At 39.1% G+C, this 16,666-nt stretch overlaps 1 protein-coding gene across 4 annotated transcripts in view; it reads right to left on the bottom strand.

Annotated features, from left to right (window-relative positions):
• The window catches only part of LOC105463501 (meiotic nuclear divisions 1), a 118,695-nt gene that overhangs the window by 93,664 nt on the left and 8,365 nt on the right, over positions 1–16,666 (bottom strand). For all 4 annotated transcript variants that reach the window (XM_071092921.1, XM_024787258.2, XM_024787260.2 and 1 more), the window contains exons 3-4: positions 11,765–11,822; positions 8,890–9,038 (exon numbers count right to left, since the gene is read on the bottom strand). In XM_071092921.1, coding sequence (XP_070949022.1) covers positions 8,890–9,038; positions 11,765–11,822 — 207 coding nt within the window. The remainder of the gene's footprint in view (positions 1–8,889; positions 9,039–11,764; positions 11,823–16,666) is intronic.

A 16,666-nucleotide genomic window follows, 5' to 3' on the forward strand; every position in this document is an offset into this window, starting at 1 on the left:
CTTTGAAAATACTATGACAAGGGAAAGAAGTCAGTCATGAAAGACTACATATTATATGATTCCATTCATATAGAATGTCCAGAACAGGGAAATCTACAGTGACAGAAAGTAGATTAGTGGTTGCCTAGGTCTGTGTGGGAGGAGTGGGCTCAGAAGATTCAGAATAATAGCTAAAGAGTAGAGGGTTTCTGTGTGAGGTAATGAAAATGTTCTCAAATTGACTGTAGTGATGACTGTACATCTATCAGTGAACATATTAAAAACTATTACACCATACACTTTAAATGGGTGAATTATACAGTATATAAACTATATCTCAGCAAGGTTGTTGAAAAAAAAGAGAGATAAGGTGAGTACTTTTAGAATATCTGCCCAGCCATAGTGCTTTTGAGACTTCCATTCTACCCAACTCTAGCAGCCAAAGGGAGAGGAGGGGACAGTAAGGAGGGGAGAATGGAAAGACAGGCTATCTGAAGTCAAAATACCTGAGATGGAATCCCAATTCCACACTTACTGTGAGACTTGGACAAGCTCTTAATCTCTCTGTGCCTCAGTTTCTTCATCTATAAAATAAATACAATACTAACCTCATAATACTGTGGGGATTAAATGAGATAATACATTTAGGACCATGGTTCACTGCCAGGCACAAATGCTCAATAAATACCAGTTATTATTCTTACATGTTTTCCCATTCCTGTTTCTACTTCCTTAAAACATACCCACTAGCGTGAGTAACGTCCTAGTACTTGTAACCAATAACACTCTAAATACAGAACTTCAAAGAAAATGTGGAACAACCTGAGAGTCAGGATTCAGTGAGGACTCCCCCATCTGCAGTGAGATTAGTGAAGCAGTTGGTTAAATTATAGACTTGTCTCTGAAATACAGATTCATATATTTAATTGTCTACTTGATGGTTTCCACTTCTTTGTCTAACAGTCACTTCAAACTTAACATGGTCAAAGCTGAATTTCTGATTTTCCTTCAGGAACCTGCTCCTCCTGCAGTCTTCCCTATCTTAGTAGAATTTTTAAAACATTCATCCACAACTGCTATGGTAGTCAATGTTCATATCAAGGATTACTATGACAGATCCTAAATGTAATCACATGTATCCTTATTAAAGGGAAATTTGACACATACAGCAGAAGAGAAGGCAATGTGACCCAGAGGCAGAGATCAGAGTGATGCAGCAACAAGTCAAAGAATGCTGGCAGCCCACAGAAATTGAAAGAGGCGAGGAAGATTATCCCAGAGAGCCTCTGGAGGAGGAGCAGCTGTGCCAACACTTTGATTTTGGCCTAGTAACACTGATTTTGAACTTCTGGCCTCCAGAGCTGTGATAGAATATATTTTTTCGTTTGCAGCCACCAAGTTTGCACTAATTTACTATGGCAGTCATAAAAAACTAATACAATTCCCTTATTGACCTCACACTCTATATCCATTCCATAAGGAAATACTATTGGCTCTAATTTCAAACTATATCCAGAATTCAACAACTTTTTTCACAAATCCATTGCCACTGCTTTGGTTTAAACCATCATTACCGTGGTCAGCCACAGTGGCTCACACCAGTAATCCCAGAACTTCGGGAGGCTGAAGTGGGAGGACTGCTGGAGCCCGGGAGTTCAAGGCTGCAGTGAGCTATGATTGTGCCCCTGCATTCCAACCTGGGTGACAGAGCAAGACTCCATCTCCTAAAATGAAAAAAAACCAAAAAAGATGACCTCTTTTCTGAGGCCTTCTCTTTCCTTTTTTTTTTTTTTTTTTTTTTTAAGACGGAGTTTTGCTCTCGTTGCCCAGGCTAGAGTGCAGTGGCACAATCTCAGCTCACTGCAACCCCCACCTTCTGGTTTCAAGAGATTCTCCTGCCTCAGCCTCCTAAGTAGCTGAGATTACAGGGATCCGCCACCATGCCCAGCTAAAATTTTTTTTTTTTTTTGGTATTTTCAGTAGAGACGAGTTTTCACCATGTTCGTCAGGCTGGTCTTGAACTGCTGACCTCGTGATCCACCCACCTCGGCCTCCCAAAGTGCTGGGATTACAGGCGTGAGCCACCGTGCCCGGCTCCTTTTTCTTAAATAAAAAATATAAAATAAATAAAAAACCACTGTAACCTTACAGTTGGATTATTCCAATAACCTATCTGATCTCCCTGCTTTCAACCTTTGTTTACTAATGGATCCCAAGTGCCCAGAACAGTATCTAGCACACGATGGTGGTATTCCATAAATTTGTTGTTATTTTGACTCCATGTCCTGTGTTCCTTTCTAGAGTTTTTTCTCTTATTTTGTGAGTATCTATCACAGGAGCAGGGGTGCTGTTCAGCATCTGAACCCTGTTTCTGTTTTGGGGAACTGTTTGTGCCAACAGGAAGCAGCTAACTCCTACCACAGAATCTAGAAACCCTAATTATTTACTTCCCCAGCTCTCCTGGCAACTAGAGTGTGGACACATGACCCAGGCTTGGCCAATGACACATACCTTCCAGAACTGTGACTGGTAGCTTGGATAGAATTTTTTTTTTTTTGCTGGCAACAACATCTGGTTCTTCAGTCAGGGACAGGAGTGCCAGTGGAATCATCTTCTAAGGTCAGCAACGTCAGCCCTCATTCTATTTTTTATTTCTGTAAGTTTGACTACTCTAGATACCTCATATTATGTGGAATCATATAGTATTTGTCTTTTTATGATAGACTTTTAACTTAGCATACTGCCCTCAAGGTTCATCCATGTTGTAGCATTTGTCAGAATTTCATTCCTTGTGGTGGGATGAGCCTGCAATCCTAGCCACTCAGGAGGCTAAGGGTGGAGAATCACTTACACTAAGGAGTTTTGAGGCTGCAGTGAGCTATGACTGTGCCACTGTACTTCAGCCTGGGCGACAGGGTGAGACTCCATCTCTAAATAAATAAATAAAAGGAATGTCATTCCTTTTCAAGGCTGAATAATATTCCACTTTCACATTTTGCTTATTCCTTCATGGAAAGCCATTTGGGTTGCTTCCACCTTTCAGCTACTGTAATGCTGCTATGAATGTAGGTGTAAAAATAGCTCTTCAAGACCCTGCTTTCAAGTCTTGGATATGTACCAAAAAATGGAATTTTTTTTCTTAAACAGGGTCTCACTCTGTGGCCCAACCTGCAGTGCAGTGGCACGAACACGGCTCACTGCAACCTCAAACTCCTAGGCTCATGAGATCCTCCTACCTTAGCCTGTCAAATAGCCAGGACCACAGGAGCCTGCCACTATCCCCGGCTACTTTTACAATTTTTTTGTAGAGACGCAGTCTTGCCATGTTGCCCAGACTGGTCTTGAATTCCTGGGCTCAAGTGATCCTCCCACCTCAGGCCCCAAGTAGCTGAGACCACAGATGTACACCATAGAACTATTGAATCATAGGGTAATTCTATTTATAACTCTTTGAGGAGCCACCATACTGTTTTCCACGGCAGCTGCACCATTTCACATTCCCATCAACAGTGCACAAGGGCTCCAATTTGTCCACATCCTTGCTAACACTTATTATTCTCTTTCGAAAAAAATTTATTACTATTATTTTGTAAAAAATCTTGCTGTGTTGCCCAGGCTGGTCGTGAACTCCTGGGCTCAAGTGATCCTCCCACTTCGACCTCCCAAAGCATTGGGATAACAGGCATGAGCCACCACTCCTGGCCCTCTCCGTGTGTCTGACAGTAGCCATCCTAGAGAGTGTGCAGACACCTCAATGTGGGTCCCCATTTGTTAACCATGCAATTATAATAGCCTCATAGCTGATTTCTCTGATCCTAGGCGCCATTTCCCTCAACCTGTTCTTCATACTGTCCCCAGAAAGGCATTTATCATCATGTAACTTCCCTGGTAAAAATGTTCATTGGCTTTCCATCCCTCTTAGGTAGGTCTGAACTCCTGATCATGCCACAGAGGAATGTGGCCTCTACCTATCTCTTCACCAATCCTTCTCTATCCTCTTCCTTTTCTCCCACTGTCCTCCTACAACTGACTGCACGCTCTTTGAAGGCATGTTATTTCCAAAATCCAACACATCTTCTTTTACTCAAAAAACATGGAAAACTGTCTTTTGAATGATGAACAAAAAAATAAAATCAGGCTGGGTGCAATGGCTCATGCCTGTAATCCCAGCACTTTGGGAGGCCGAGGCGGGTAGATCACCTGAGGTCAGGAGTTCGAGACCAGCCTGGCTAAAGTGGCAAAACCCTGTCTCTACTAAAAATACAAAAATTAGCCAAGCATGGTGGTGGGCGCCTGTAATCCCAGCTACTCGGGAGGCTGAGGCAGGAGAATTGCTTGAACCTGGGAGGCGGAGATTGCAGTGAGCTGAGCTTGTGCCACTGCACTCCAGCCTGGGCGACAAGAGCGAAACTCTATCTCAAAAAAAAAAAAAAAAAAAGGAAGAACTATCCCCAGGTGACAGAAATGAAAAAACAAAAAGCAACAATAGAAAGGTGACTAGGGGCTAGGAGTCTAACATGCACACCAGGAAAGCAGGTGTGAAGGGTCATGAAACAAGGAGGGCTAGAACTGAACTCCAGCATATAGCTCAAAGTACCAGCAAATTCCATGGACAATAACAAGGAGCTTACCTCCATCTTGCACTTCATGTGGGGGTGGGGGAAAGTCACCTATAGGAAAACAAATCTCTCAATCCATGCCATGTATAGACATGCATACTAAATTTTATGCAGTACTCATCCTGTATAAAACATGAGGCAGTAGAACTGTAAGCCAAGAAATTAACATAAAAATTGGTCTATAACAACTAAAGTACCCAAAGACTCTAAAAAAAAAAAAAAACCTAAACCACTATTTCACAGAGCACCTGTGGCTCCCACAGACTAAACATCACCAATTGAATGTGAGCTCATAAATAAAAACTAAAAAACATACAGGTTAAAAAAACTACAAATGGTAGCAGCCAACAGATACACATATCAAATTAATAGTCCTCCCCAAATTTGACATATTTAAGTAATCGGAAAATATAAGTTAAGTATGTGTATTAGGCTGTTCTCACATTGCTATAAAGAAATACCTGAGACTGGGTAATTTATAAAGAAAAGAGGTTTAATTGGCTCATGGTTCTGCAGGCTATACTGGAAGCATGGGGGTTTCTGCTTCTGGGGAGGCCTCAGGGATCTTTTACTTAGCGGAGCAGGCGTTTTATATGGCAGGAGCAGGACTCAAAGGCAGGGGAGGTGCTACACACTTAAACAGCCAGATCTCATGAGAACTCACTCACTATCACAAGAACAGCACTGAGGGGATGATGCTAAACCATTAATGAGAAACTGCCCCCAAGATCCAATCACTTGCCATCAGGCCCCACCTCCAACACTGGGGATTACAATTTGACATGAGGTTTTGGAGTGGACACAGATCAAAGCCATATCAATAAGTTTAAATTTGTAAAAGAGATGAAAGCAATAGAAGCCATAATGAAATAGAACAGTGTAGGAAAAACAGGATAGGCAGAACTGAAAAAGGACCAAATAGAATTTCTAGAGATAAAATCTAATTATTAAAATAAAAAGACTCAATGAACAGCTAAGTAGCAGATTATAAATAGTATGGAAAGAACTGAAAGTGAAAGAGAGCTGAGAAAATTAACTGCAATGAATCACAGACATGGAAAGACATGGAAAAATAAAGAGTTCTTAAACAACATAGACGACAGAATGAGGATACAGATAGGAATCCCAGAAGGAAAGAACAGAGCTATTAGGGAACAGGAAACAGTTGAAGTAATACTACCTTACAATTTTCTTTTCTTTTCTTTTTCTTTTTTTTTTTTTTTTTGAGACAGAGTCTTGCTCTGTTGCCCAGGCTGGAGTGCAGTGGCACAATCTCGGCTCACTGCAAGCTCCGCCTCCCAGGTTCACACCATTCTCCTGCATCAGCCTCCCGAGTAGCTGGGACTACAGGCGCCCGCCACCACGCCCAGCTAATTTTTTTTTGTATTTTTAGTAGAGACAGGGTTTCACCATGTTAACCAGGATGGTCTCAATCTCCTGACCTTGTGATCTGCCCGCCTTGGCCTCCCAAAGTGCTGGGATTACAGGCGTGAGCCACTGCGCCCAGCCAGAATTTTCCATAATAGAAGACTTTAATTATTACATGGAAGCAGCAGCCAGGGTCCTAAAGCAGAAGAAATAAAAACATGCAAACTCGGATTCATGATAAAACATCATAACATAACATCAAAGACTGAAGGAAATCTTAAAAGCAAACAGAAGAGAAATTACTAAGCAAAACAAGACAATTAGAATGATAGCAAAACATCTCATTAGCAACATATGCCACAAGACAACGAAATAACATTTTCAAAATGCTGAGGAAAAATAACTAAGAATTCTATATTTGGGAAGCAATGATAAATTAGACATTTTCAAACAAAGATTGAGAGTTTACCACTCTTACACTCTGGCTGAACAAATTACTAAAGGAAGTCCTTCAGTATGGATTCCTTCTTGACATGTTTTTAAATTCATAAAGTGCACAGGGTTACAGGCCGCTTGCAGTGGCTCACCCACCAGCACTTTAGGAAGCTGAGGTAGGTGGATCACTTGAGCTCAGGAGTTCAAGACCAGCCCGGGCAACATGGCAAAACCCTGTCTCTACAAAAAAGTGCAAAAATTAGCAGAGTATGCTATAATCCCAGCTACTCAGGAGGCTGAAGTGGGAGGATGGCTTGGGCCTGGGAGGTTGAGGCTGCAGTGAACCATGTTTGTGCCATTACACTCCAGCCTGGGTGCCAAAGCAAGACCCTGGGTACTTTAGTAGTTATATAAGTGTGTGTGTATATATATATATATGTGTGTGTATATATATATTTGTGTGTGTGTGAGACAGGGTCTTGCTTTATGTGTATACATATATAGACATATACATATATATATACACACATACACAAAAGAAGTAAATTATACCAAAATACAGTTACTTTGGACATGTATGTACAAAAAATTGAATTTAGACACACACTTTACACCTTTCCCAAAAATTAACTCAAAATGGATAATAAATCTAAGCGTAAAATGCAAAACTACAAAACTCCTAGAAGGTAACATAGGAGAAAATCGACATGCCACTGGGTTTGGCCATGACTTTTTAGTTACAACACCAAAAGAATGTCCCAGGAAAGAAAAAAATTGACCAGTTGGACTTCATTAAAATTGAAAACTGCTCTGTGAAAGACGCTGTTAAGATAATGAAAAGACAAGCCACAGACTCAGAGAAAATCTCTGAAAAGCACGTATTTGATAAAGAACTGGTGTCCGAAATATACAAAGAACTCTTAAAACTCAAAAATGAGAAAACAAAAACCCAATTAAAAAATGGGCAAAAGATCTAAACACCTCCTGTTACACAGATGACAAATAAGCATAAAAAAAGATGTTCCAGGGCTGGGCGTGGTGGCTCACGCCATAAACCCAGCACTTTGGGAGGCCAAGGTGGGTGGATCACCTGAGGTCAGGAGTTTGAGACTAGCGTGGCCATCACGGTGAAACCCCGTTTCTCTTAAAAATACAAAATTAGCTGGACGTGGTGGCATGCGCCTGTAATCCCAGCTACTTGGAAGGCTGAGGCAGGAGAATCATTTGAACCAGAGAGGCAGAAGTTACAGTAAGCTGAGATCGCACCATTGCACGCCAGCCTGGGCAAAAAAAGTGAAACTCCATCTCACAAAAGAAAAAAAAAAAAAAAAAAAAGATGTCCAAATCATACGTCATTAGAGAATGGCAATTTAAAACAACAATGAGATACCACTACACATGTATTAGACTGGCTAAAATACAAAACACTGACAACACCAAATCCTGGCAATGATGTGAACCAATAGTAACTCTTACCCACCATAGTTGGGAATGCAAAAACAGATACTTAGGCAGTTTCCTACAAAGTAAACATAAACTTACCATACAATCCAGCAATCATGCTCCTTGGTACTAAATGTGTTGAAAATTTATGTGTACACAAAACCTACACACGAATGTTTATGGCAGCTTTATTTGTAACTGCCCGAACTTGGATGTGACCCAGATGTTCCTCAATAGCTCAATGGATAAACAAACTGTGGTATAATCATAGAACGAAATATTATTCAGCAATAAAAAGAAATGAGCCATCAAGCCACTAATAGACATGGAGAAACCTCAAATGCATATTGTGAAGTGAAGGAAGCCAATCTGAAAAGGTTACACACTATATGATTCCAACTATATGGAAAAGGTGAAACTATAGAGACAGTAAAAAGATCAGTGGTTGCTAGAGTTTCAGGAGAAGGAAGGGATGAATAGGTGGGGAACAGCAGATTTTTAGGGCAGTGAAACTATTCTGTACAACACTATAATTGTGGATACACATCATCGTGCATTTGTCAAAACTCACATAATATATAACACCAAGAATGAACCCTAATGTAAGCTATGGAATTTAGTTAATAATAAATCAATATTGGCTCAATTGTGACAAACTTATTACACTAACATAGGATGTCAATAATAGGGGAAACTGTGTGCATGGTGAGGGAGGAAGGGCATGTTTGGGAACTCTGTACTTTTCCATCAATGTTTTTCTGTAAGTCTAAAACTGCTCCCAAAAAACCATCTACTGATAAAGAGAAAATTAAAAAACAATAAAAACAGCAACAACAAAAACAATACCTTGACATATGGGAAGATGAAAATTAAAACGTTCTAAGTTCCTCATATTGTTTTGTAGAAAGAGATGTTGATTATCTTTAGACTTTCAGTCAAATAATGCACATCAAAAATTTAAAAGTAACTGCTAAACGAAAAGAGGATGAAGTAAAACAACTCCTGTTATAAAGCAAATCTATTCCTTTTAACTGTGGCAGCTTACCTGAGATTCCAGAACCTCCAATTTACGTTTCCTTGCATGAAGAGCTTTACTTGGAAAAGCCCAATAATAATTAGAAGTTCCGATCCTCTCACAGTCAACCATACCATCATCAACTAAGCTCTGAAGGACTTCTTTTACTGACATAGCAGCTAAGAGACAATTTTTAAAGACTCTATGTTAAAAAAACACCATAAATAAAATTAAAGGACAAATAACCGGGGAAACACTTGCAAAACATATGACAAATCAAGAATTAAAAAGTTAATAAATAATAAGCTCTTAAAAATAACAATATGCACAACAAAAAATTGCCTAAGGAAACATTCCTTAGAATGTATCCCCATCCTTAAGCAAAGCATAACTTATATAGGAGCTTAGGGGAAAACAGGTCATATACAGGATTAAGAATAGGACCTGAGTTCTAGTCCTAACTCTTAGCAGTAACACTGGATGACTCTAGGGCAAACTGTTCTTTATGCCTAATTTTTAAAACCTATTAGATATGATCATTTCCAAACCTACTTTGGTGCACAGCGGTAATGTCAATAAAATGTTACTTGTGAGAAGCCTTTGAAAAAGTAAAACAGAACTACAGAAATACAAGTTTTTCTCCCCCAATAGATTATGTACTAATAGAAGATACTAGCATCAGTGCTTAGTAAGTAATTTTAAGAGTGTTAACGCTCATAGTCTGTTGCTATATGGTATCTTTTCCTTTTCTAAATAATGTTTCTTTTTTAAAAAAAGATGTTGGGTAATTTGGCTATCATCTTACACTGCAGAAAAAAATTGTCAATCACTGGGAGGGAAAACGGTAAGAAAAAAAGGAATCTAGTTAATACAAATTTTTAAAATAAATTTGTCCATCTTGTAGACTGTATTGAATTTTGATTTTGATCCTTCAAGATACAGTTGAGATTCCATTACCTACAATTTGTCTGGGGATATTAGGACACTGGTGTAATTAAAACTGTATAGTTGACCCTTGAACAGTACAGGTTTGAACTGTATGGGTCCAGTTATACGTGGATTTTCTGCCACCCGAGACAGCAACACCACTTCCTCAGCCTACTCAACGTAAGATGACAAGGACGAAGACCTTTAGGATGATCCACTGCCACTTAATGAATAGTAAATACATGGTATGGCTTCCCGTCAACAGCAGGCTATCAGTAGTTAAGTTTTGGGGGAGTCAAAAGTTACATGCAGATTTTCAATTGTGTGGGGGATTGGTATCCCAATCTTGAAAAACATAGGTGTTGTTCAAGGGTTAGCTGTGTATTTAAACTTAAGAAATTTTCCTATCTTTAAGAAGTAGCAGAACCAATTGTTCACTGATGACTGTAAAGACAGAATAACTGTGTGGTGTGCATAAAAGTGTGAGGGACTCTCAGTGGTTGTCTAGTTTCATTTGTATGTACATTCATAATAAAAGAGGTTTTTTCATTTTGAAACAACATAAGACACAGAAAAAATACATCAATGTGCATCTATAAAATATGCATGGTGGCTCATGCCTATAATCCCAGCACTTTGGGAGGCCGAGGCAGGTAGATCACTTGAGGTCAGGGGTTTGAGACCAGCCTGGCCAACATGGCGAATCCCCATCTCTACTAAAAATACAAAGGTTAGCTGGGCATGGTGGCAGGCACTTGTAATCCCAGCTACTTATGAGGCTGAAGCAGGAGAATTGCTTGAACCTGAGAGGCAGAGATTGCAGCGTGCCAGGACTGCACCACTGCACTCCAGCCTGGATGACAGAGTAGATTCTGTCTCAAAAATAAATAAATAAATAAAATTAAAATAAAATGAAATATACATGGCCAATATATGAGAAAAATGTTCAACCACATTAATAACTGAAGAAATAAAAAATAAAGCAATTAGACATGACTACCCAATTAAAAACACTAAAAAAATAAAGAATTCAAGGAAATGGGTACTCTCAGTATGGGTGGAGAAATGTGGCATTCTGTAGCTAAAACTTTAGATTTATACATATCTTTTTTTTTTTTTTTGAGACGGAGTCTTGATCTGTCCCCAAGATGGAGTGCAGTGGTGCGATCTCAGTTCACTGCAAGCTCTGCCTCCCAGGTTCACGCCATTCTCCTGCCCCAGCCTCCTGAGTAGCTAGGACTACAGATGCCCGCCACCATGCCGGGCTAATTTTTTTATTTTTATTTTTAGTGGAGACGGGGTTTCACCACGTTAGGCAGGATGGTCTCAATCTCCTGACCCTGTGATCTGCCTGCCTTGGCCTCCCAGAGTGCTGGGATTACAGGCGTGAGCCACCGCGCCCAGCCTGATTTATACATATCTTTTATGGGGAAATTCCACCTTATAAATACAGCCAAACAAAACAATAATAGATACATAAAAGGATGCCTGTCAATACATTGTTTTCGATAGCAAAAAAACTGGAAACCAGTCTAATAACTGGATTTTTATTTTAAAGACAGGATTTTGCTATGTTGCCTAGCTGGCCTGAAGCGATCCTCCCGCTTCAGCCTCCAGAGTGGCTGGGACCTCAAGGTGTGTGTGCTACTACCCAGCTTATCAACTAGATTTTTAAAAGTATTTTTTATTGCAATGGGATGCTATACAATCATTTATGTTATAAAAGGATATTTAATGACAGGGATATATATTCAAAATGTAATATACAGGATGTATTATACAGAAAAATAAAGGACAACACGACAGTGGTTATCTTTGGATGGTAGGTAACTGGTGGTAATTTCTTTGTCTCTAGAAATTCAGGTTTTCCATAAAGTGAAAGACTGTTGCAGAAAAGACGACTTAATGAATATTAAGATATTTCCCAAAACATCCCAGTATATTTCCCAAAACATTCCAGTGTAATTTTGGTACTTACTAATGCCTTTCTCTTTGGGAGCAATCTTCTCCAAGTCTTTTAATTGAAACACATCTTTCTGTTTAAAAGGGTTTTAAAGAAAATGAAAAGCGCGTGTTTATTTTCTACTATGTATATTATCTTTTTAAAAAACTTTTATTACGGGTACATAATAGTTGTAAACATTTACAGGGTATGTGTGATATTTTGATACAGGTATATAATGTGCTATGATCAAATTGTGGTAATTAGGGTATCCATCCCTTCAAACACTGATCATTTCTTTGTGTTAGGAACATTCCGATTCCACTTTTAGTATTTTTAAATATACAGTATATTATTGTTAACTATAGTCACCCTATCGTGTTCTATTATATATTTATATATACATCATAATTTTATGTTCATGAAAAAATGTATTTAAAAAATTGGCCTGGAAATGAACAGTATAATAGAATCAAGCATTTTAGAGCTTATAAGAAACTCTTTGATAATCTCATTCAATACCCTCAATAGAACTTAAAGTGAAGAGATTTTTGCATACATATACAATTTTTTTTTGTTTGAGACATGGTTTCACTCTATCACCTAGATGGGAGTGCAGTGGCATGATCATGGCTCACTGCAGCCTTGACCTCCAGGGCTCAAGCAATCCTCCCACTTCAGCCTCCTGAGGGAGAACATAAAGAACAATAAAGTTCTTGGAGATCAGAACATAAAGAACAATCTTCCCACTTAAGTATAAAAACTAGTTATAGGCCAGTCATGGTGTCTTCTGTCTGTAATCCCAGCATTTTGGGAGGACTGCTTGAGCCTAAGAGCTGGAGACTGGCCTGGGTAACATATTGAGACCACTCTCGCACCACATCTCTACAAAATCAAAAAATTAGCTGGGTGTAGTGGCGTATGCCTGTAGTCCTAGATACGTGGGAGGCTGAGGTGGGAGAATCGCTTGAGCCTGGGAGGTTGAGGCTGCAGTAAGCTATGACTGTGCCACTATACTCCAGCCTGAGTATAGAGTGAGATTCTGTTTCAAAAAACAAAACAAAACAGAAACGGTATCAAAAAAACACCAACCTAGTAATACTGGATCACATGGTAACAGGAGCGAATTACCTTCTCTGACACTTTGATTTTAAGAAAACACAGACAATGCTTTAACATGTATGACACTGTACAGATTTAGCAGTTCTAACTAAAAGCAAAACAGGCAACTGTCAGGTTTCGTGGAAGGGGTTTCGTGGAAGAGCTATACCTAAACAATAGGGAAATTATACAATTCATGGCTGCCTATCAATCATTCACATATACATGTTGCATGTCTACCATATGCAAAGGAAAACATTAAGGGAAGATATGCGTGTTGAATATTTAAATCTTACGACCAGACAAAAAAAAAAAATCTGTCTAGAATATTATTTTCTACTGCTAATAAGCCTTGGTTGAAGTGGTGAAAAGAACTTGCATAACAAAAGTTAAATCATTTGAAAAAACTAAAGTATGTAGTAATTAGAACAGAAATATTGTGGATGGGCATGGTGGCTCACGCCCCTGTAATCCCAGCACTTTGGGAGGCTGAGGCGGGTGGATCGTTTGAGCTCAGGAGTTCGAGACCAGTATGGCCAATATGGCAAAACCCTGTTTCTACTAAACATACAAAAATTAGCTGGGCGTTATGGCGGGCACCCGAGTAATCCCAGGTACTCAGGAGGCTGAGGCACAAGAATCGCTTGAACTTGGGAGGTGGAGGCTGCAGTAAGCCAAGATCACACCACTGCACTCCAGCCTGGGCAAAAGAGAGAGACTCAGTCTCAAAACAAAACAACAAAAACAAAAAAACCCAGAAATATTTTGATTATTGTTACGAAAAATTTGGGATACAGTTCTTCCAAAACAAACTTGAAAAGGCAACTGCACTTGGAAATTATACTTCATAAAAATTTAAAACTTCTGCTCATCCAAGGGCACTGGAAAGAAAATGAAAGGACAAATACCAACTAGATTAAAATAACTGCAAAACATGTACCTGGAAAAGGCCTGGCACCCAGGATATACATATATAAAGAACTCCTTTGAAGTAGATTAAAAAAAAAGAGTTGATGGAGAGATAAGAAGTAGATAGATGAATATATATGTGATAAAGCCAGAAGAATAAAATGAGAATGGTAGAATCTAGGTAGTAGGCATATGGGTATTCACTGAAAAACTCATCTTTGCTGTATGTTTGAAAATTTTCATAATAAAATGTTGAAAAAATTTCATCTCACTACACCTAAGAGTTAGTAAATTTAGGAAAATATTAAGTCATTGAACTTCGTGAGAGTATGAGATTAATTTTTGCACATTGAGGAATAAATTATTTAAACATAATACTTTAGAATCTCAGGGAACATGTAATACATTACTGACTTTAAGTCTTTAATGCATTAGAAAAATCAGTTAATCAAACCTCTTTGCAAATACTTTAAATTCCCTAGAAAAAGAACACGAACAATTGAGGTATCTGCCTAAATGCAGTCACCAAGGAAGAGCTCCAGATGTACTGGCTGCCCCAGTGGGGCTGCTGTATAAACAAACAGGCTTGGAAAGAACTAGCCTCAGAACTCAGTGCGGTCACTGAAGTGGACAGAGCAAATGATCTCAAGTAAATCACAGTTCTTAGACTCCCCGGCATTAAGCAGAGATAATGAAGAAGGGATGAAGACAATATAAAAAGAACTATGTGTAGGATACCATGGAAGACATATAATCCTAGATAATATTGTTCTTTTTTATTTCTTTTTCTTTTTTTATAATACTTCAAGTTCTAGGGTACATGTGCACAACATGCAGGTTTGTTACATATGTATGTATGTGCCATGTTGGTGTGCTGCACCCATTAACTCGTCATTTACATTAGGTATATCTCCTAAAGCTATCCCTCCCCCCTACCTCCTCCCCACAATAGGCCCCAGTGTGTGATGTTCCCCTTCCTGTGTCCAAGTGATCTCATTGTTCAATTCCCACCTATGAGCGAGAACATGCGGTCTTTGGTTTTCTGTTCTTATGATAGTTTGCTGAGAATGATGGTTTCCAGCTGCATCCACGTCCCTACAAAGGACACAAACTCATCCTTTTTTATGGCTGCATAGTATTCCATGGTGTATATGTGCCACATTTTCTTAAACCAGTCTGTCACTGATGGACATTTGGGTTGATTCTAAGTCTTTGCTATTGTGAATAGTGCCGCAATAAACATACGTGTGCATGTGTCTTTATAGCAGCATGACTTACAATCCTTTGGGTATATACCCAGTAATGGGATGGCTGGGTCAAACGGTATTTCTAGTTCTAGATCCTTGAGGAATTGCCACACTGTTTTCCACAATGGTTGAACTAATTTACAGTCCCACCAACAGTGTAAAAGTGTTCCTATTTGTCCACATCCTCTCCAGCACATGTTGTTTCCTGACTTTTTAATGATCGCCATTCTAACTGGTGTGAGATGGTATCTCATTGTGGTTTTGATTTGCATTTCTCTGATGGCGAGTGTTGATGAGCATTTTTTCATGTGTCTTGGCTGTATGAATGTCTTGTTTTGAGAAGTATCTGTTCATATCCTTTGCCCACTTTTTGATAGGGTTGTTTTTTTCTTGTAAATTTGTTTGAGTTCTTTGTAGGTTCTGGGTATTAACCCTTTGTCAGATGAGTAGATTGCAAAAATTTTCTCCCATTCTGTAGGTTGCCTGTTCACTCTGATGGTAGTTTCTTTTGCTGTGCAGAAGCTCTTAAGTTTAATTAGATCCCTTTTGTCAATTTTGGCTTTTGTTGCTGTTGCTTTTGGTGTTTTAGACATGAAGTCCTTGCCCATGCCTATGTCCTGAATGGTATTATCCAGCTTTTCTTCTAGGGTTTTTATGCTTTTAGGTCTAATATTTAAGTCTCTATTCCATCTTGAATTAATTTTCATATAAGGAGTAAGGAAAGGATCCAGTTTCAGCTTTCTACTTATGGCTAGCCAATTTTCCCAGCACCATTTATTAAATAGGGAATCCTTTCCCCATTTCTTGTTTTTGTCAGGTTTGTCAAAGATCATCAGATAGTTGTAGATGTGTGGTATTATTTCTGAGGGCTCTGTTCTTTTCCATTGGTCTCTGTCTCTGTTTTGGTACCAGTACCATGCTGTTTTGGTTACTGTAGCCTTGTAGCATAGTTTGAAGTCAGGTAGCATGCTGCTTCCAGCTTTGTTCTCTTGGCTTAGGATTGTCTTGGCAATGGGGCTCTTTTTTGGGTTCATATGAACTTTAAAGCAGTTTTTTTCCAATTCTGTGAAGAAAGTCATTGGTAGCTTAGTGGGGATGGCATTGAATCTATAAATTACCTTGGGCAGTATGGCCATTTTCACAATATTGAGTCTTCCTATCCATGAGCATGGTATGTTCTTTCATTTGTTTGTGTCCTCTTTTATTTCATTGAGCAGTGGTTTGTAGTTCTCCTTGAAGAGGTCCTTTACATCCCTTGTAAGTTGGATTCCTAGGTGTTTTATTCTCTTTGAAGCTATTGTGAATGGGAGTTCATTCATGATTTGGTTCTGTTTGTCTGTTACTGGTGTATAAGAATGCTTGTGATTTTTGCACATTGATTTTGTATCCTGAGACTTTGCTGAAGTTGCTTATCACCTTAAGGAGATTTTGGGCTGAGACGATGGGGTTTTCTAAATATACAATCATGTCATCTGCAAACAGGGACAATTTGACTTCTTCTTTTCCTAACTAAATATGCTTTATTTCTTTCTCTTGCCTGATTGCCCTCGCCAGAACTTCCAACACTATGTTGAATAGGAGTGGTGAGAGAGGGCATCCCTGTCTTGTGCCAGTTTTCCAAGGGAATGCTTCCAGTTTTTGCCCATTCAGTATGATATTGGCTGTGGGTTTGTCACAAATA

Source organism: Macaca nemestrina, chromosome 3 (genome assembly GCF_043159975.1).
Source record: "Macaca nemestrina isolate mMacNem1 chromosome 3, mMacNem.hap1, whole genome shotgun sequence".
Classification (NCBI taxonomy): domain Eukaryota; kingdom Metazoa; phylum Chordata; class Mammalia; order Primates; family Cercopithecidae; genus Macaca; species Macaca nemestrina.